General features: G+C 38.2%; 1 protein-coding gene across 2 annotated transcripts in view; it reads right to left on the bottom strand.

Annotated features, from left to right (window-relative positions):
* The window catches only part of ZCCHC2 (zinc finger CCHC-type containing 2), a 40,508-nt gene that overhangs the window by 3,600 nt on the left and 14,499 nt on the right, over positions 1-22,409 (bottom strand). Inside the window, exons 3-12 of one of the 2 annotated variants that reach the window (XM_065753122.1) lie at positions 21,270-21,346; positions 19,212-19,283; positions 16,547-16,659; positions 13,684-13,778; positions 10,278-10,361; positions 8,577-8,634; positions 4,767-4,905; positions 3,188-3,252; positions 2,771-2,865; positions 263-391 (exon numbers count right to left, since the gene is read on the bottom strand). In XM_065753122.1, the coding sequence (XP_065609194.1) occupies positions 263-391; positions 2,771-2,865; positions 3,188-3,252; positions 4,767-4,905; positions 8,577-8,634; positions 10,278-10,361; positions 13,684-13,778; positions 16,547-16,659; positions 19,212-19,283; positions 21,270-21,346 (927 nt within the window). The remainder of the gene's footprint in view (positions 1-262; positions 392-2,770; positions 2,866-3,187; positions 3,253-4,766; positions 4,906-8,576; positions 8,635-10,277; positions 10,362-13,683; positions 13,779-16,546; positions 16,660-19,211; positions 19,284-21,269; positions 21,347-22,409) is intronic. The other variant, XM_065753123.1, reaches the window with a different exon arrangement.

Below are 22,409 nucleotides of genomic sequence, written 5' to 3'. Positions count from 1 at the left end.
TACTGCTGAAATTTCTCAAGACTCTGCCAAAGTCAGAAAAATTGGATATCACATACAACATACATCTACACAGTGACCTAAAACTCAAATAGCTCCTGCTATTTGCTAGAAGCCCTCAAATGTACAGTCACAAAACTCACAGTGTAAAACATCTGTGGCTAGAGAAATAAAAGCAGGTAATAAAACTGAGAATCTAATTAAAATTAAGAAATAAATTAATCAAGAAATATACAAGTTCATGCACGCTCTCCATAAATCTAACCTCTATCTCTTTCTTCCTCGCTATCAAAGCTTTCCCTCCCATCATGTCGTGGACTAGAAGGAGAACTGTAACTTTCAGATGATGTTTCTCCACACGTGTCATGGCCAGATCCAGTGTCCAAATTCAGATCTAAAAATAAAAATAGGCATTTTTACTTTTAATTTCAGTACATGGAGGTAAGATTGCTTTGGTTTGCTGACATCAAGCTAGTTCAGAATTCTGTCTGTTAACCTGTGTTCCTACTTAATTGCATCTGTCCCCTGTACTTCCAGTGTTGTGACTCCTTGCACTGAGGACTAGCCTTGTCCTCGAATTTCTGACAACTGAATCCTTCACGACAAAGGAGAGGACAATGGAAATTCACATTTATGCAGAGTAACCCAAAGAACCGTCCTCGTAAACTTTGTGATGCCTAAAAAATGGTACTACAGTAATTTCCTCCGAACAGTCTTTTCAATCACAGAGATGAAATACTCCATGGGAGTATCAGCAAAAGCAGAAAGTGGACTCAGCAGGCAAAAATCAAACCAAATGCCTTTTCACAGTGAACCCTTCACAAACAGGCTTTAAGCAAGCTGCATCAACAGGACCTGTTTCTGGAAAAAGATGTCAACTACAAAAGCGTGAAGCTGCTTTCTAGATTCTGAAAAGAATCACAGGGCACTCATCTGCTGGAAACTACATTTCAGGGTGGCTTTAGACACTATTAGTGAAGTCAAGTGCATAAAGCCAGAATACTCTGGCTTTTGAGTTCTGCCTCAGAGGTGAAGCAGCGAGACAGATCCACATTCTCACAGTTAGTAGGCCAGATGCTAGCGTAAAGCAAACCCCAGGGCCCAAAAAACTCAGTTAAGAAAGCCAGGACAAAAAAAAAAGAACATTAGGATTTATTTGTACTATTAGTAAATGTAAGAAATTAAATTATTAATTTATTATTACAATTGCAAATATAACAGTTTAGGTTAAATTACTATAAAGTTGCATTAAAGTTGTGATTTTTGATTCTTGCAACCATTTTCCTGGATTAAACCTGGACTTGGTTGAATTATTTTAGCACGTGTTTTGAATTTCTAATACAATGTGGGACAGCAATGCCAACCTCCTATCCCAAAAAGATCAAGCCTCAAGTCCTAGTCACAAGGATCAAGTCTTCAAAATTACAAGTGTAACTAAGGGATGACTTAAAAGCTAAAAATAGAAAGTGAAAATGGAAGAAAATAGGAGTTAAGAGCTACTGACTCAAAATAGGACATTTCAAACTGTGTCTCCATATATAAGGGTAGGCAGAGATTCAGATTGCAACATGATTTACCCCTCCCCGCCCCATACCACCTCTCCATAGATTGCATCAGATGACATTTTGATGTCTGCATACAAAGACAGGTAGTAAGATAATCCCTGAAGACTGAACTGCTGCCAGCAAATTGTGGGTTGCAGTTTCCTCTTGGAGCAACCTTTGCTAGCCATTCCTACCAAGGAGGCAGCTTCACATCTGTAAAGTCAGAGTGTTAGAAGTGGACACAACTCCTAAGGCAAAACGCTCCTTCTGAGCTTTGCAGCGGATCACACAGAACCACACAGCCGCTGAAATGTATCAAGTCGGAAACACTTTGTGTGTTTTTCATGACAAGAACACCAACCAATCGCAACAATGCACACAGCTGTCCTCCTGCAGAGTATGTTTTCTGCTTGCACATTTCTTACCTTCCATTTTTTCATACTATATTGCTTTTGTTAACCTTGTGAACTGTGAATTCAGAAAGTTTCAATCAGAGCCTAATATTGTTTTTAGAAGACAAAAACTGCTCACGAAGCACACGACAGTAATTCAGCACGTGGTCTGCCTGCAACTCTCGTGTTTGAGAAGTGGTGATAAGAAAATATGAAAAGTTAAAGGCTGCTTTCCAAGCATAAATGAAAGCCAGACAAGGCACTTTCTAAGATGCTTTCAACACTTCAGCCTATTAGGTGGTACACAAAAGGCAAATTCTTTCTCAATTTTCTGTTGTGAGGATTGAGTGTAAGAGAGGTGAAGTTGCATCTAATATTAGGAGGTAGCAAAAACATTGAGACAGCAAAGTCAAAGTGTAAGGCAGCCCTTCAGACGTTGATCATAAAGCCTGGGGGCTCAATTTTATAAGACAAAATAACATCTGTGCTGTTTATTGCTTACTTATGTATAGAAGTTTTGCCCTAGACTCTGGATTTTCCTGGACTACCTAAACTTGAAAACTGTTAGAGCAGCATACACAGCTCTGTGTCGGAGCTCAGCAGTCACCTGCTTTACACACTCTAGTTCAAGAAAATTTCCCCCCAGACGGTTTTCACGCAGTTCCTCATGGGCCAATTCCACATCAGAAGGAACCAGTGAACTGCAAAGAGAACACTAACGACGTGACGCTGGACCTGCACGTGCTCAGACTGCTCCACTTCATACAGAAGCAGCACAACATGAGTAAACGAGCAAAGCTGAGTTCTGTACAAACAGCTGAGAAGGAAACACCTTACCTTTTGCTGTCCCTGCACGGATGTGCTGCGATGCTGCAACTCTAACTCCATTAGTCCTGTTGTTCAACCGGCAGTCAGCTTTCTTTGCTTTCTCCCTATGTAAATAATTGTCATGTTTGTTTTTTTCCAAACACATGTTTACAAATATACAATTACATATGAAAATCAAATGCACTGATAAACAAATGCAGTAATTCCAGGCTACAAATATACGTTTAATACAGAAAATAACAGATGTAGATGACAAACAAATAGGTAAAGGTAACTAGGAGGAATTCTATGTAGACTAGCCTCACAACATGCCAGCTATTCTTTCACCAACTGCAAAACAAAGCATCTAATTGACTATACACTCTGTTTATCAGAGTGAATGCATTACACTTTGTTCCTCAATTACTGGTTACAATGGAAACCTACTTTTCCAGCTGTGGCTTTCCCTTCTTCTTGCTTACTGCAGATAAACTTCGTTTTTCCCCTGTATGCTAAGCAGAAAATACAAGGATGTCAGTGAACAAGCAGAATTTCTATCACAAAATAAAACTATCAAAACTATCTCCTAAAGGTCTGTGAGTCACAATTTGTGTGCTCATAGGCACTATAGTCACACAAACAAACATTTGCATAGTGCAATCAGGCCTTCCAAATTATGTAAATTGTCTTCATTTATGCTATGATCAGCAAGGGACTCATCAAATTACCACTTCCAATTTTTCAGAAGATATCAATGAAATTATTGCTGTAAGTAAGCTCCACGTCTTTCCTTTTGAGGATACAAACCAACATTTTTAATCAAATATCCCCTAGCAGCCTCTTCCTCAAAAAGAAGTTGTCTCATCAGAGTTAATGATAAGGTTTAAACAGACACAGAACCTTTTGGTTTAACTGGAATTATCCAACTGAGGGGAGAGGGAACCCATGCGGCAAATTACTTTTAAATAGCAACAAGTTATTTTTAGATCTTGTCAAACCAGTGCTCAGCCCTGATTGCTGCTAAACTAAATTCTGCAAAGTATCATCTACAAACATACCAGAAAAATTACAGAATCTGCATTTTTCTGCAAGTAGACTATTAGTAGTTCCTGGTTGTATCTCCTATTTGGCAAAGGAGTAAAAACAATGACAACTCAAAAATAACATCTATCTATGGTGTATTTGGACATCTTCTAAATGGGAAGTAGCTTTTCCTGTTATAGTATATCAAATTTTCTTTGCCTTAAACTTGCTCATTTCAAGCTTTCGTGATGCCTACCATTTCATCTTTGAAAGCAAATCAGTTTATTACCCTACTTGGTGAATTAAGGAAACTGGTTTTGGGTGGTTTGCTACTCTCCAAACAACCAGTACCCAAGTTCTGTGCATAAAATAAAAACAATATTAAGAAATTAAGTAATTCTAACATTCAAAGTTTCCTTTACTCAGTTTCAGTATTACTATTTTATTTATAAGCAATCATCCTTCTCCACTATACTTGTATAGAAAGTGACAGAATTGGAAAAAAAAAATCTCCCCAAATGGGTATTCAAACTGTTAACTTTTTTCAGTGAATATTAATACTTAAGTGACTTCAGTAATGCAAAAAACAGAAAGGACATATTTAATCTGGACTCTCTGCTGCAGGATGCACAGTTTAGTTGTTCACATCACTTCAAGTTTACTGCACAAACACAAATTCTTCAGAGCTTCCAAAATTCTCTGCTGACAACATGTTACAACAAGAAGGAGTGTGGCTAGAAATCAACATTAAATGAACATTAGACTCTTCTGATTACATACATTCAGTTGTGATACCTTAGTTATGAGCTCAAATAACATATTTCAAAAGACCATGGTTAAGTGTAAGAATTAGGTGGCCTTTTCTAACCTAGCTAAGTCAGTAACAATTTTAATAAGCTCTTCACCTTTGAAAGCTAAATGTAACCATACGTAGCAAACCGTCTCCTCAATTGAGAGTCACCTCTTCACCTTCAGAATACAGCTTTGGACAAAAGCAACACACCTGGTCAAGTATGTTCGGACAGTGCTCCGGGAGCTCTGGGACAATACAGGTTTTCCTTCTCCAGTCCATGACCCCATTTTGCTCAGAGTGCTGTATGTTAAGGCTATCCAGTGAAGAACATTTCGCACTGCTAGTGCTGCTGAAATAAAAAAAAAAAAACAAGTTATACCAATACGAGCAAACATTCAAGCTTTTTTATTTTAACCAATGTAGGCATTTTTGCATTATGTTTGGAAACGGAGGTATGCTGCTTTCAAAAATGCTAGAAATTCAAGAGAATTCAAAGATGCAAGTTACAGGAGTTCTTGTGCACCTAACTATAGTAATGATCTGAACGTGTGCAACCTTAATACTTTTCAACTTTACTGTAATTTGATACAAAATTCAGAACAACAAAATGCATAGAAAACAGCACTTGAGAGCATTTCCGTGGATGTCTCTGCACAGCCTTTCTGTCTGCCTTCGTTATACAAGACGTGGAGAAACTTCCTCCTTTGATATTACTAATGACAAGACTGGAATTTCTTTATAACCACTGTTTCAAATTCATGAGACATGTAAGAGAAGAAGCATATTGCTACTTACAGATCATGCTGCAGCTGTTTATTTCAATTTCAAAATAGCCCTCTTGTTTTGTATTTGTACCTTGAATATTGCTAGATTTAAATAGTGCTGGGAAATGGGAGTTAATGCATTTGACATTTAATTTGAGCCTTATTATGCCTTCCAGGAAAGTTTCTCTTAGCCGTGGCCAGCCAATAGCAACTTCTAACCAGGTCCAAGAACACTTCTCAATGAAGACTGCTGGAGAAACTGTCAGGGTTCTCACAGCACCAGTAGGGCACGAGGACCTAGAAACCTTTCATCTACTACTCAAAAATATGCCTTACTACTCTATGGATGGAAAAACAAACAAACAAAGAAAAATGAGTAGTTAATACTTTAATCATAGAATCACAGAACTGTAGGGGTTGGAAGGGACCTCTGGAAATCATGGAGTCCAACCCCCTGCCAAAGCAGCTCTCTAGCCCAGGTTGCACAGGTAGGCGTCCAGACGGGTCTTGAACATCTCCAGAGAAGGAAACTCCACCACCGCTCTGTGCAGCTGTGCCACTGCTCCGTCACTGCACTGGGAAGAAGTTCCCACACACACTTGTGTGGAACTTTCTATGCTTCAGTTTGTGGCCATTTCCCCTCGTCCTATCACCACACACTGCTGAGAAGAGTCTGGCCTCGTCCCTTTGCCTCCCGCTCCTTAGATATTTTCAGACGTGGATCAGATCCCCTCTGAGTCTTCTTTCTTCAAGGCTCAACAGACCCAGGTCTCTCAGCATTTCCTCATAAGGGAGGTGTTCCACACCCTTTATCATCTCTGTAGTGCTCCACTGGACTCTTTCAAGGAGCTCCCTTGTCTTTTTTATACTGAGGAGCCCAGAACTGGGCACAGTATTCCAGGTGATGCCTCACCAGGGCAGGGTAGAGGGGGAGGATCACCTCCCTTAAACTGCTGGCCATGTTCTTTTTAACGTGTCCCTGGATGCCACTGGCCTTCTTGGCCACCAGGGCACACTGCTGGCTCATGGCCAGCCTGTCATCCACCAGGACACCCAGGTCCCTCTCCCCAGAGCTCCTCTCCAGCAGCTCATCCCCCAGCCTGTACCAGTGCACACGGTTATTCTTCCCTAGGTGCAAGACTCTACACTTGCTTTTGTTAAACCTCATCTGGACCCTTCCTGCCCAGGCAGCACAGCCTCCAGGCTTGTCAGCCATTCCTCCCAGCTTTGTATCACCAGCAAACTTGCTGAGGGTAACTGTTACCTAAATGATCATGTTGAAAATTTAAAGTGTCTTCTACTTCAGAGCAGCTGTCAAGGCACTGATAGTTACTACAATGTGCAATGTTACTCAGTTCCCACAGTGGCAGAAACCTAGATCCCTCCAAAGCAGAAGACACATCAAAGTTCCAGCAACTGCTTACCTAATACCTCTGGAAAATAAGTGCTAAAGCTACTTAAAAGGTGTGCAATAGAATGTCTTTAGAAACAGCTCCAACAGATGGTAAGTACCCAAGGAGGTCCCTAAATATAGACGTGAGTCCATGAGACTCGAGCAAGATCACTTAAAGAAACTTCTGCCAAATGGAGTTAGGTGAAGCTGCTGCCAAATATGTCATCACTTCACACGAGCTGCAATACTAGCAAGTTTTTTACTGTTCAATCTCATTCCCATAACTTCTGGACCCCTCCAAGAATGAGGCTGCCACACTAATATCAAAAATAGACAGAGCGTAGAAATTAACTCCAACAGGAGAGAACAAATAGCCCTTCCATAGTCAAGTAGTAAACACTTCTCACTCTTAAAACAGGAAATACCAGCTAGCAGTGTAATTTCCCATCACAGAGGTTTATGGAAATGTCTGTCTCAGTTCATCAAAATTCTTCTAATCAAAGCCTCATATGAAAGACAGATCCTGAACTACAGTCAGCTTTACTACACTTTACTATAAATAGAATACGAAAAAAACCCTTATTCTAATAGTTGTAGCTGCATGCCAACAAGCTTGAACTGAACTCCTTATGACTTCATAATAGAATTTCTATCCACTGATATAATCAAAGATTTTGTAAAGATCACATTCTCCTTCTGGGCACATGGAAGTTTAGAGAATCTAGGAGGATTAAAAAAAAAAAAAAAACAGAACAGAAAACACTTGAGTTGTCACAGATATCAAATTATAGAATCATTTGAGTTGGAAAGGACCCTTAGAGGCCATTTAGTCCAACTCTACTGCAATGAACAGGGACACCTACAGCTACATCAGGTTGCTCAGAGCCCCATCCAGCCTGACCTTGAATATCCCAAAGGATGAGGCTTTCATCACTCCCCTGGGCAGCCTGTTCCAGTGCCTCACCATTCTAATTGCAAAAAACATTTTATTTTTTAATTTTATATGCAATCTACATCTTCCCTCTTTTATTTGCAACCACTTCCCCTTGTTCTATCACAGCAGACTCTATTAAAGAGCCTGCCCTTCTTTCTTTTCACCCAACACTCCTTTGTGCCATGGTTATACGGTAATTATTTTAATTCCAGGTAAATTTGTCTCCCCTGAGATAAATACATCTTACAGATAAAGCAACAGTGAAACATAGGAAAAGACTGCCAATCACAGCAAAAACAGTAACTATTTGTCTCTTAATACAGTTAAAATACTGCACAATCATGTGCAAATACCTCTGAAGTTTCTGGATAAAACACACCAAGAAGTGAATTCACATTAAATACACTTTCCAATACATGAAGCTGATGACCTAACATAGGTAAGAAGCACTTCCATTTACAATCGATGTAAAACAGTGAGGCATACTGGCTTTAGCTGCTAACAAGGGAAAGGATAGACTACCTTTTCCTAGACAGCCTCCTTTGAAACTGTAGAAGAAAAGCTGAGAATCAATAGCAATGGAAACTTCTGTACAGAAACGGGTGAGTGCGCATGTGGGAAACATATATAATTAAAATTTGATACTCACTTATACAACAAAATAACAAATTCAGAAATTGTGAACATTTGGAAAAGAAGGAAGTTCCAAATGACCTACACTGACAGATTTAGAAATAGTTTAATTTTATAACATTTTAAGTAGAGTTTTAACAGATCTCTGTACATTGCATATACCTTTCTAATAGAGATTTCATTAACCAATAGCATCCAAACAAGCAAGCTGAAATTTAGGAGGAATTGTATGCTACCAAATCCCAAAACAGTAGAAGTGCAGAAACATAGCAGACACATCACATCCTAGTACCTACTTGGCAACAGGACTTTTTCCATTATGTTTCTTGTGGACTGCTGCATGCTGCATTACATCTGGAAAAAAAAAAAGGCAAAAATGTGTGATTCCAAAAGCAATTCCTATTTTAGAACAATCTAGCACATTCATTTTTCCACCACTACCAGAAACCTGGTCAAAGACACATCCATTAAATAAACTAGTGCTCAGTTTGGCAGGTGTTGCATAAAAAAAAGAGATCCGTTTGTACAGACAGTAGAATCAACATTCTTTATCCTCAATTTCACAGAAGAATAGAACAGAAAAATAGGAGCTATAATTTTGCTCACCTCTATATTTAATCATAAGGACTACATGTGTGAGTAAGTACTCACCAGTATGAAGGGATGAAAAGAAATTAATTCAATCAGAAAAGTATAGAATTCTGTAGTTTTTTCTGGACTGCTAAAATTAATCTCAAAATTCACATTATTGACAAATTGTGAAAGTGAACAAAGATAAATCTTAAACTGTCTACACAATCTAGAAGTATTGCATTCTGACCTCCATAAATTTAACTGTGCAAGTAAGGCTTTACAGATAACAAGAAAGAGAGATATTGACTTAAGAAAAGAAACTTGGATACAAGGTCTATTTGTTTAAAACAGCAGTTGAACTTCAACAAAAGCAACTTTTCTCAATTGCAACTAGCCTTCTTGGTAGCCATCATTTCACCTGAACTCCTCTCAAAACAACACAGAAGTAAAAATAGCAACCTGAAAAAAAATACTAATTCTTACATTTCTGACAGCACTTGACACAAACAAGAAAGGCGTTCTGAATTGCACTGATTGCTTCATCAATTGAACAGATTCCTTTTAAGTACAGCATATAAAAGCATTGTTTGAGCTATTTCCAAACATACTATACATTTATTTAAGTGTATCTGAACCCTAGTGAATAGTAATCAGTTTTGAAATAAGAAAAATTTGTCTGACTGCACATGTGGGTTACTGATGGCACAGAAGGTCAGCTGCAAGCTTACTCATGTGTAAGAGGGTAAGAGTGCTGTCATTCTGTGAAAGCCAGTGCTTGTGCCTATGCTCACCTACCAGCCCCATTTCTTGTCTTTTCCACCTACCAGAAGATCACACTTGTCTACTACTCAAAACAATGTAGAACAGGTTTGATAGCCATTTCAGATGAAATTGTTGCTGCTCAGGCATGTGAATGGTTTTTGAGGTGTCTGGAAAATACCAGCTTTCAGACAGTAACCAATGCTCACTACAGACCCAAGCAATTAAAATCCTTCTTAACTGGCCAGCAGCACGGGCTAAGAATAAGAGGAAACCATCAACATCCTTTCATGTGAAACTAAAAGCTAGACAAATCTGACACATTTATAGCACAAGACTGCTGCTCTCAGTTTGTAACCCAAATAACTGAAAAATAGGTAACAACATGGAAAGCTACAAACATGGCTCATGTATATTGTCATGTTTCTTTCTGGTTGCTTGACAGAGCTGTGAACTTCTGTCTCCACACTGCCTACAAACAATCCCACCACATGGATTATTAGCAACTCCCTAAGGAAACTGCTCAAAGTATGCAAAGATTCTTTATTTACATAATCCAAGTCTCTCAGCTCTGTACAAATGAAGGAATCAGTCAATTGCATGATTTCCAGAACTGAGCGTGGTAAAATTGCTCAGAGAAAAACCACCTTTGAGTACACAACTACCTTCCTCCTGACTTGAAGCTTCTGAACTGTCCTCCTTGAAGTGTTCTGGTGCTTTAACAGTCTTCAAAGAGGGTTGTAAGTTACCTGCAGAGAATAAAGTTCACGTAGTAACTTTATAGATCTCGAACAACTGGACAGTTCCTGAATGCTTGTACTAAACTGGAAACTAGGGAAATGGATGACTGAACGTACTGGTTTGCACGTGGCAATAATTTCAACATCACCTGCTTCAAAGTAGACCTCCTCCAAGAGGAGATGCTTTTCTTTATAAAAACAGCATGCAGAATGATTTTGAAGCTATGGTGAAATTTTAAAGGCTTTTGATTGTGAGTATAGTTTTAAGAATACTGGTACTACATTGCAGTTTGGATTTTTTATAAATAAGTTCTGTTACAGCTGTAAATGGCAAGAGCCCTGCTACAGTCACTCTAATTTTTATGCAGTGAATTACATTCATTCACTGTTAAATCATTCATGTGCCAAAGGAGGCCTAATTCAGGCTACAGTTTTCTAGTGCCCACAACACAGCCTCAGTGTTTTAGTTTTGCCTTTTTATGTCCGATGGGATGACAAAAAGAAATGGCAATAATGTTTACAGGTTGTTTTTTTTTTTTGCAAAAATACCACAGCCACGCTCTGAAAGAGAATTAAGTTCAGTACTGCATTCAACTCCAGGAGTCTACTCTTCTCAAAAAGTTCCGAACTAGTGCAGGTAAAAACATCTGCAAGCTACTGTTTAGGAGCTTTAAACATTAGGAAGATCCAGCCTAAAGAAGCATCTAAAATAATTGATGTTATGAATGAGGAGGGAGCCAATTGATTCCCTCTTTAATGGAACTGTGACAGTATACATAATTACACTTACATAATGTATTATTCAGTGTGAGATTCCAACTATTAATTAATGTATACAGATCTTCCACTGAATAGAAAATGTATTCCACAGTTTTTTTTAAATCATACCTGTAGCATTTGAGTACTTCAGTGAGTGAATATTTTTGCACTTTCATGAAAGATACATTATCCTCACCACTAGTGATTGAAGACCAAAGACCAACTTAAGTTGCAGCTGCTTTGTCTGCCAATTAATTCTGCACATTCAATTTGACAACTGGAGTAACATTTTTCTTAAAAATATGCTTCCTCCATCTCCCCTCACACTGTAATTGTATTCAAAATATGTTAGCATGGCCTAAATTGCAACAGTAAGAATTTAGCAGGATTTCAGATCCCTAAACAGGAAAGCTGTGAAAACAGTGGCCAGCAATAAAGAAAATTCCTACGTTGCTTAACTGCGTCAGTTCTGATGAAGTGGAAGATGGGTGTTTTTGTCTTAGCAGAGCAGCTATTAGGCTGCATTACAGAAAACATGATGGTGAAGTACCTCACAGAAGTCATCCAGTCCCCCTCTTCAATTGAAAATGGAAAATGATTAAATATTCATCATGCTATTTACCTTCATTAAGGTTTTCCTAAATATCTAACTCAATATCAGGGCCCTGAATCACACTAATGGGCTTTACAGTCTTTTCCCCTACCCCTCCTGAGGACTTCACCTGCTTGGGAGCACCATGCACATCTGTAACTTTGGGTGAGAGTGCTGGGAGATGCCTCACCCAGGGCCTCCATCCCCTAGCTCAGGAACTGCATTTGAATGGAGGCCTTTGCCTGGATATGCTGCAGCCAAGCCATGTGTTGGGGGGCACGTGCCTCACTGATGCTGTTCTTAACCCTGACCTACTGACTCCTCTGCATGATTCACTGCTGTGGACATTTCTGGTAACCACCAGACTCTTGCGTATCCCCTATCCTAATCTGGGCAAGTTGAGCCCACTGGAAGTTTTCTCTCCTTTCTGCTGAACAAGTTCCTCTTTTTCTTTTTTTATCTGCCATGCGTTCTAGATCTGACAAATCCTCACCAGCTTTCTGCACAAACCACCCTGCATGAATCACCTATGCCCTGTGATAATGCTGTTAAGATCACTATGATGGAACTCGGCACTGCATCTTCTTCAGATCATTTCAACAATTTGTCAAGACCATTTTACAACTACAATCATGCACAAAAATGCACTTACAACTTCTTCCCACCTAGACATAGCCTACAGACTATAACATGTACATCATGTGTGGAGTGCCTATAATTAATGCAAATCTTCCCAGAGTTTGGGATTTCTTTCCTCCCCATGCAGCTTTTCATTAATGAAGGGCGGCCAGAATTTTTTAAAGCAGTAAATCCCAGTCAGTTTCCATCATGGACTTCATTAGCTTAACTTGTTTATGAAACTGACATACAAGAGCATCTTAAGTGTTACTATAAACAGCAACAAAACCACAAAATGACATCTACAGCTTCTCCTGTCATCACAAAGTTCTATCTGATCATGGAAAGAATACATCTGATACATCACACAAGTCATATAAAATTTGTGTCAGCTGCCATTCCTCTATTTTCTTTCAAGCATTGAGAAGCAGTCTGTTTGAAAACTGAGTTATACAATTCCCTACTAACATCTGCAACTTCTGAGGCAATGGTCTCACAGTCAGTGCCTTAACTGTCACAGTTAAGTCACCATGCACTGAAAGAAGAAAAGATTCGATAGGAACAAAGACCTCACCCTAAGGCAGCCAAAAAGAGAAGCTAAGCTTAGGTTGCACAACTAAGAGCACACAAGTGACAGGTCCACCAAGGAAAAATCTGCAGTACAAGTGCTCTGAAAAATACTGTATGTTCTGAAGCCAGGGCCATCCCATTACTCACATGCTATGTAACCAAACCAAATCTTAGTTTAAATATCAAAACAAACCCTTCATTCACAAAAGAAATGAAATAAATAACAGATTTGATTTTTTTGGTGTCAGTTCAAGACTTCTGTTCCAAAGTATACAACAGCCTCATTCATTTTCACAGGATTCACAAGAAAGATAGTGGTAACTTTAATGAAATTAAAAAAAAAAAAAAGCCATGAAGAGAGGTCTCCTTTTCCTTCCATGTCTTGAAATTTTAACTAAATTTCTGAATGGTCAAAAATACTTGGCTGCACTTCTCTTCAATTCTACTGGCCCTACTGCTGAAACGGTATTTAGATCAGGAAAGCTTGGTGCTTTTAAGATTCCTTTTAAGGATAAAGACCAGAATGTTGTACATTTTTTCCTATTCTGACAGTATGGTGGTACAGTGGAGAAAGAAAGTAAAGAATAGAATCTGATGGTTCACAGCACAATCTCAATATCTAAAGCATATGCATCTCCTGAAAAAGCTACTCACTGGCAACAAGTTCAACTATGACCAGTAGAATACAACGTAACACAAATAAGTAATTTAAAAAGTATAATTAGGAATGAAAGGAAGAATCGCTTTTAATAGACGTTTTGTAATATAAAACAATATTAAGATAATTCTTACTGTGAGTGTGCAAAGATTCTGATGAAATTGACTGGAAGAAGTTGTATACTCTCTGATTCTGCAGAAAAGCTTGTGATGTATTTGAAAATAGCTGCCTGAAATTTAAGCAAGAGTTTGTTAAACTACAAGTAATATTCCATTGGAAGTATACAAAAATACTACAGTACCACTGAAGAGCAAAGCTGACCATTAAAAGCTGAACATTCAGCAAGGCTGAACATTAAAAAGCACTGAATCTTAATGTTGAAAAAAAGTACACCGAACACAGACAGCACATTAATTTTTCCCAAGCACTGTACCTGTTCATTAAACACACTTATTTGGTTAAAAAAATAGCTTAATTCACCTACAATGTCAGTGATTGAATTTCATAATTATCTGCAAATGGCAGAATTCTCAAAATTGCTCAGCAGTGGTTTGAACCACTTCCCAAGGGGTCAATGACTTCTATTAGCATCAGATAGCAAAACGGGCCAATAATGAGCAGTCCCACACCAGGATTCCAGTTTTAGGTTGTCAGCACTACCCAGCTCTGTTTCTGGACAGAGGAAGGAAAAAAAAATGAAGACTGCTCTGAATGTAATGCCTCCTATTTTATTATGCTGGCTGAAGACATCAGAGAAAGTTGGTGGTGTGGCAGTAGAGGCTGAACCTTCCCTCCAATATTCAATTACATGTTGTTGCCATGTAACTGATAGCATCAGAGGGACAGTCTGACAGAATGATGTCTGATATGGGAGTGCGTATGAAGTAAAAGTCACTAGATTCCTCCATGTGGAAAAAAGGCACCCACAATCATCAGCACTCACTGAACAAGTATGAAGACTGATTGTCATGGTTTTATGATCTTTTGCTATCAGCATTCCACATCATAACAACATAGGAGGTATTGGGAGTTAAGGAGTTAATGATCCAAGTCCATGGCCTGCTGAATTTCTGGGTACCTGGCTCTCAGGAGAGAACTACATACCACAGAGGACTTTGCATTTCCATTTTCCACCCAGAGGGAAAGCACTCAAGTCCCAAGACTTCCTCTTTTGCTTTTCATCTCAGCAGTGGAGGTTGCTTACCTGTCTCGCCTTCAGCTTTAGTTTAAGGCCTTCAGTTTTCAGAATTCTTTCTCATTTCATTCGATTAATTAGCTTCAGTTCCAATTATACTGTATTATAATGTATTGTTTTGCATTCCAATATGTTTTTTAGTAAATTAGTTTTCCTGCTCAGACTGTTGTTGTTTTGTTTTCAGGCCCATCTCCCTTCCCCTTTTCCCAGGGCGTAGGGCCATGCCCCCCCCCCCAACCTCGTTAGTCACAGAACTGGGCCAAACTGGCCCAGAAACCATTGAGAGAGACCAAAGAGTAGATGTGAGCACAGCGAGGTGGTGGGTGGTGCATTTCAGCAGTGGCAACAGCAGTGCACCAGACAAGCCATGTTCTGGATGGCTATGCAGATTTTTATGAGCGTAGCATGAAGGCTCTTGATCATTGCTGGCAACAATGCACAATTAACAGTGACAAATGTGTTGAAAAATAGCGTTTTGTAGCTGAAAAACTGTTCAATCAAACAGCGTTATTTCGCACTTTATATCTGTTGAAGTTTCCAGGGAAATAAATAGGAGACATTACTTTTGGAGCAACCCACATATATACATTTTTTGCTATCAGGTGCATAATTCAGACCCTCAAATGCACATTTACGCTCAACTGACATTGTAAGAAAACAAAAACTTTACGCAGTAAGGCCACTATTATACAATTATTCATACTGTAGTCTAGCACAGCCACAACTTGGTTTGTAAACAGTAATTACGACTCCATATTATAACATAGTTGGAATATGTTACAGGGTATCCTCAATCAATTAGGTCTGTAATCATTCTGCTGTCCTTCTTGTATTGTAGATAAACCCTTCCTAATCAAATTCTATTTCAAAGCAGTTTGTTCATTTAAAAACTGAACGTTTATTAGCCAAAATAGATCTAGTTTTAACCCCAGCAATTGAGCCAATAAAGGAAAAATAGTAGAGAACAAAAGAAAGACAACTGGGAAGGGAAGGACTGAAGTGCATAACAGCTTTGCATCTCCTAAAATTAAGCTACAGAGACAAAACCCAATGATGTGAGAAGCACAGACCCGAGGATGTGCAGTATTTAGAGCAGGAGCTTGACAAGAGTGCCTGATTACTTCAACATGTACTCCAGAGGCGCTCTGCCTAACCTAATAAATCATTAGAGTTATTTTGAGTAAGATTGAATAACCCTAACAGAAAAGAACAAACCTAAGATTTATAACAAACACATAAAGAACAAGGGAGGTACACTCAAATTTATGTTGCTTTTCTGAGTTACAGGATTTGAACAACATGTCCCCCATCCTAGCAAGTACTCTCATCACTAGACAGTATGTTTTAAGATCCAGGCCTTCTTTTTATAAATGTGTGAATTGTATTTTATTCTAAGTATATGCTTCATTACCACTGTGTATTCTTTTACAAATGCTGGTCTGTGTCACCCTGCCCTGACTTAAAATCAGAAACTCAGAGTTATTGTTTTTAATATTTCTTAATATATTCTAGTATAATGAAGATAAGACGTTCCTCCCTGGACTATCAATCACTGCTACATAGTACAGCCCAGGACAAATATTTTTCTAACTGCATGATTACTCCTTAAGAATACTGTACCATTAAAATCTGAGAGTCTCAATCTCAAGAATGAATGACTAGAGTATGTATTTCATCACTGCCTTTCCATTCTCTTCAAAAACTGCATTTACACCAGCAAGTTTCCACTGTCCCTAGCAGTCATCTAGTTTGATTCCAATCCCTCTTCAAATAATGCACTTCACATAGAATACAATACTCACCTGATTATGGGCTCAAGATCAGCATGCCTTCGTTCTTCCCTCTTCTGAAAACCCTGATTTAGTGCTCTTAAAATGGTCTTGTCAAATGCTTCAGAAGACAGTTCCTTTGGAAGCTGAAAGAAGGTTAAAAATGTCAATTATTAATTTCACATATTATCTTTGTTCAATATCAGTCTTTATATCTTTTGTTATCAACCAAAAAACTCTATTGTTCCAGTCTGAATAAGGTAATTTGAAGACTTAAGTACAACAAATTATCATAATTCAATTTGCTAGAGAAACACTTTGCTGTAAATTCTCACACGAAATCCAGGCATACAAAGCTTTAAAGCACTCTTTGAAAGGAGATGGAGATTCAGAAATTTACTAATACTATGTTCTTTTTCAGAGTAATTTACAGCCTTTTTTGTTTTCTTTCTTTCATCTTTTCAGACAAAGAAAGCGGGTCTGAAAATAACAAGAACAAAAGAGCAGGGAGGATGGCATGCACTGTGTGCACTACCAACATGAAATTATTTCAAAGAAAGAAGAAAAAAACATTTTAAGTTATTTAATGCATTAGGTTTCAGTGGGCAATACTGGGATTACTCAGTAGCAAGTCCTTCTCCAGTGGGTCTTAATATCAAAGTTTTCAATCAAAATTCAACATGACCATTTCCAACCACCAAGCAAGACTGACATTCTAGTTTATAATGCAAAATTATTGCTACTAAAGAGCATGTCAATTTTAAATGAAAAATTCTCCCTAGAGAATAGATAAATCCCTACAAGATTTCTCACATTTATGACTTCCAAAACATGCACTAAAATAAACAAAAGCTAGCGACGTTAATTTTTTAAGCAAAATTAATAAAAATACTAATCAATTCAAACTTACACTACAGCAGAATCTTCCTTTTGTGTCTGGAATACACTCAACACAGAGTGCCAGCTGTTTATTACACATGCTAGTGGTATAACAGCAATGCACTAAGCAATTCTTCAACTGCATGAGCTGCTACTAACACACACAGTGTCTAATCACACTGTTAGTATTAGTACAAAGATACAACACCTGAAGTGCAGTAGCTACAAACCCAGAAGGAGACATTTCTGAACAGAAAGTAGTTATTCTGACCACTTTGGCTTTAATACATGTATCTCTGACTGAAGTGCTTGTCAGTGTCAACCAAACAAAAAGGTACTGCGGAAACATGGGGAAGAGCACACTACCTCCTATCCTCATGTTTTGTATTTAATTTTACCTTAAGAAACAGCTACAACTATTCTTGCTTTAAAGCTTTCATTAAAAGGGATTCAACTGATTCAGACTCGGACAAACTCAAGCTTAGGTGTTTACTATCTCGCCTCCAGGTAATGCCTTGCTACAACAAGCACATTTGTCCCTCCACATACAAAGGTAATTTCCTGCACACAAATGACCTTCTATGCTTATCACCTAAGGGAAGGTTCTTTAAATGTAAGGCATCAAACTTTTCATTTACTACCTTAGCTTTTCCCATCAATGCTTCTACCCTGAAAACTTTCTTAACAGTTATCTCACTCCTACATACCCACAAACTTGGAATTTCGTATCAGGAAGTTTGACCATTCCTTTCTGTTTTATGAAATAGAGTGTACTACTTAACACTGACAGGCAGATTGGAAATAAGGGCAACAAAAGCCAGCAGACAAATACGTATGACCTCATCAGCATTCATACTTCTACAGTGCATTTTAAAGCAAGATACAATTTTTATCATACTGTTTATAATGATTCCTTCTTTCTTTGATTGGCTATCAAACCACTACAAACCAAAGAGATTTTTCAGCTGGGCACATTCTCCACAGAACCACCTCAGCAGCTCATAACAGCTTGCAGTTGTCTACCTCCAGTTCTGCCACCTTCTTTCTAACTAGACTCTCAGAGCGGAAGCAGTCGGCCAGCACATGGAAGTACCAATCAGTTCAATGTGACAGCTCTGTAACTGTACATTTTGGATCCCGTTTGCCTTACTCCTACTCCTGGGAGCAAGCAGGTACTAAGAGAGTCCATTTCATAAGCTTGTGTGCACTTTTACAGGAAGCATGCAGTTTAACACTCATTCCAAGAAATGCAGGGGATCTCATATGACAGCCCTGCTTTTAAGTTTCTCTTTGGGAACAGAGGTATTTTGCACAAGTAGTTTCTAGCTTTTCTCAAATCTAACTCCTTGTGTCAGTGAATATGAAAATCTAACTCCTCGTGTCAGCCTTAGTTCTGACAAAGAATAAAATGTTAAAAGTAAAAACTGTTAAGTTTATGACACTGCCTAATAAACTAAAAACAATAAAAACATATAACATTAAAGTCATTCTAATAGGGACACAAATATGCAAATTAGCAGCACTTGCAGCTGTGCTTTAATTCTGTAGGGAATATTAAATGATTGTACAGTCAATTTTATGGTAGTGCATAGTTAAAATTATAAAAACAGCATAAAATAACTTGTGTCATCTGAAACTCCTCAAATATTTTATTATCTCCACAATACACGTTTTAAATGGTTAATAAAATCGTTAAGTACAAAACCTGGCAGCCTGCTTTTGTTTCTGCAATCATATCCCAGAAATCACAGCTCTCCTAAACAACACCTAAAGTTATAAATCTGAAGTGTAAACACCACTTCTGTATTTCAATACATACTTTTAGTAGGAATTCCTGAAGCTCCTGGTGCGTTTTCGTTACACATGTTACCGAAAGATCAGACCATGTTACCTGAATAATGAAGGTGAAGGGAATGAGTCAAGTTGCTTTCTTCCAAAGATCATACCCATTAGTTGCTTTTAACACTTCCTTAAGTCTGATGATCTCAGTAGAAGAGTTAATGCTAATATTAACTAGAACTAATTAACTTAATATTAATTTGTGGCTAAATGTATTATGAACAAATTCAGATAAATGCAGTGAAGTCTCAGAAGATTACTTTCTGACTCCAAAAGAAGGCAGGCAGAAGGCTGCATAATAACAGGACTTATATCAAACAGTTGTCTTCAACTTAAAAAAAAAAAAATGCAGAGATCTGTTGGTTTGATGTACTGAATTTAGTTCTTGTCGCCATTATCATTAGTCAGAAGAAAAATATATACATATTTCTGCTTATCTTGCAAATAAAATAATTTTATCTGCACTGGGCTTGAGTCTTACATGGTCATACAGAACTTGCTGTAGGGTACAAATCATTTAAAGTAGTGCTAATTACTGAAGAGGTCACTCAAGAATAAGATAGCATTTTGATTCATACTTCTATCAAAATTTCAATACCTTACTGTTCTGATATAACATGCAAGAATTAAAACAGCACCTTCACATGCATGTTTTGAGAGAAATAGAAGCTTGGTTAATTAAGTGCTGTCTGGCTTTAAGCCCAGCTCTGGCCTTAAGATTCCCATTACACACATGGGAAGATTCTGTGCAGTGGGAGTGGATGTGACAATTACAAACATTAATTTACTCTGAAGAGTAGATAGGATAATGTTAACCACCCACTGCCTTCAACTTAGTCCCCAGAAACGCCAGCTACTCTTGCAGATCTCATTTAGGGAGTCATGACTGCAATTGCTACTAAACCTTAAAACACCACTGTCTGGGCAAGCATAAAATCTCCAGCAAGGAACACAGCATACACCTGCACAGATGAGAAGATGAAACTTTTCAAAAAGAACTGAGGAGATGTTTTAAACTTACTCAAATACTTCCAAGAGTATCTCCAAACATTCCCCCTTCAATAACGAAATTCAGAACCAGTGTCAAATCTATCTACATGCTGAACTTTCAGAATGGTTTTGTCATTTTAAGTATTGATAATCCGTATGGGCATTCTGCACATACCTCTAAATCTACTACAGTATCTTAGTACCCAATTCAGAGACTATAGGGACAAAATATCTGCAACAAGCCTGAAGTACTCGGTAATCATCAAGACTTTGAGGGCTAAATTCTAAATTCTAAGCTAAAGGGAGATGATTTCTTTTTTCAGCTGAATTTTAGCTTCAGACTCATTTGACACACAAGCTCTTCAAAGAGCTCCCATGACCACACTGAATGACTGGTTATATGAGTTATAACATTTGATCTACAGCATTCTTCTGGGTGCAGATCTTGTACTCTACCAGATTCACATCTACTGGCTGTGCGACTGATGATGTCAGTCAATCCTTGCTAAGGAAATGACAATTTTGACTCCATTAGAACATCACTACCAACAGCTATTATTTAACACTTACAGCCTTCATACCAGATCTCAATACTGAGAGCCTGTCTTCCAAAGTAGTGAGAAGGAATGTTTCAGTTTTATTTAAAATTCAGTCATACAACTGTTTGATATGATACAGGAAGACAATATTGTTACACATGAAGACTATTCTTAGAAGGTCCTTAAAATGAAATGAAACCAAACCACAACAAGCATTTTTATCAGGAGCCATGCTCTTCCGGCAAACATTCATGAAAGACACCCGAGATGAACATATGACTCTAAATAATACAGAGCTGCAGACATAAGGAACTGCACTCCTATGCCACTTGACCAAACAGTCAGCTGCAGTTTGCAATGTTTGCCCCAAATTAGCAAAAGCCAAGAATTTCTGGATAGCCTAATGTAATTAAAAATGGCCTTCTAAGCAGGTATTTGAAACAAGCTATAGGTCTCTACAACGCATAGACATCATGAAGACATTAGCATGCTGGAAGTTATTTGCTTACTTTGAAGGTGTACTCCAGATGTTTGTCAGCCCTTTTCCTTGGTACTCCTTTCAGGGTTATCTTCTCAATGTGTACAGCTGAAATAAAAACAGTTTACTGTACATACTAAAATTACGGTTTAAAAACACACTCATCTAGCTACTCTGAGAAGTGCCATACATTTCCTGACTCAGAATACCTCCCTCCTTTTCAGATGCTATTTTACCGTAACAAACTGTAGGGGGCAGGTAGAACCTTGTTCTTTACAATGTTCAAGACTTTTCTTGGACCTAAAGTCACATAAATACAACAAGGTAACCGTTGTAAGTGAAAAAGGCAATGAAAAAGAAGTCAAGATGTATCTTTATTCTGAAAAGTAACATGCTGAAAAAAAAAAGTCAAAACCAAATAAAATAGTGACAGTGCCCTCCACATCTGTTTCCAAAACACCAAGCAGTGGCAAGAGCAAACTAAGAACCACACCTCACGTGGAAGAAAACTCTTGAAGGTGAAGGTCTCAGATAGACAGAAATGATTGTTTGCAAAGAGAGAACAAAGAGCAGAAGCAGAAGGCCACCATAATCACAATAGACAGAACTGAAACAGAAGCTGAGTACTTTAAAGCACTTGCTACTTTAACATTCCTTCGCTGAAGTCTGCTGTGCTTAGGATGTCTGTATGTCTAAGTTCTGGCTATGACATAAACAGCAGCAGCATATGGTCTTCAAAATCTGGAAATGTTCTTGAGATCACAGAACATTACTGAGGTAATACAACACATAAAAATCCTGATGTAGCTGAGATGGGCTTATCAGTTTTTGCTATGCTATCCTAAGAGTTCAGCAGAATTTTGATCCTTTATAGGCATCATCAGGACAAATGAAACAGTATTTAATAACAGCTGTACCAACACTGAAAGAGAATATTCATGGTGTATAGTTAACAGTTTCCTTTCGATTCTGAAGTGCATTTTTTTGTGTTTTTTTCTTTTTTAAAAACACAAGACCCATACTGTGAACCACTCATAACAACTACAATCACCCATCTCCTACAAGTACTTGCTACAAAGCATATCCTTGGAATTCAATGAATGACCATTTCACCCATTCTACACATCCTGAAGTATCATCTCTATCTGAACACGCCAAACCCATGAGAACC

The sequence above is a fragment of the Cyrtonyx montezumae genome, unplaced genomic scaffold, assembly GCF_038088225.1.
Source record: "Cyrtonyx montezumae isolate F1298 unplaced genomic scaffold, pur_monq_1.0 scaffold_8, whole genome shotgun sequence".
Classification (NCBI taxonomy): domain Eukaryota; kingdom Metazoa; phylum Chordata; class Aves; order Galliformes; family Odontophoridae; genus Cyrtonyx; species Cyrtonyx montezumae.
This window is presented reverse-complemented; position numbering and strand designations above follow the sequence as displayed.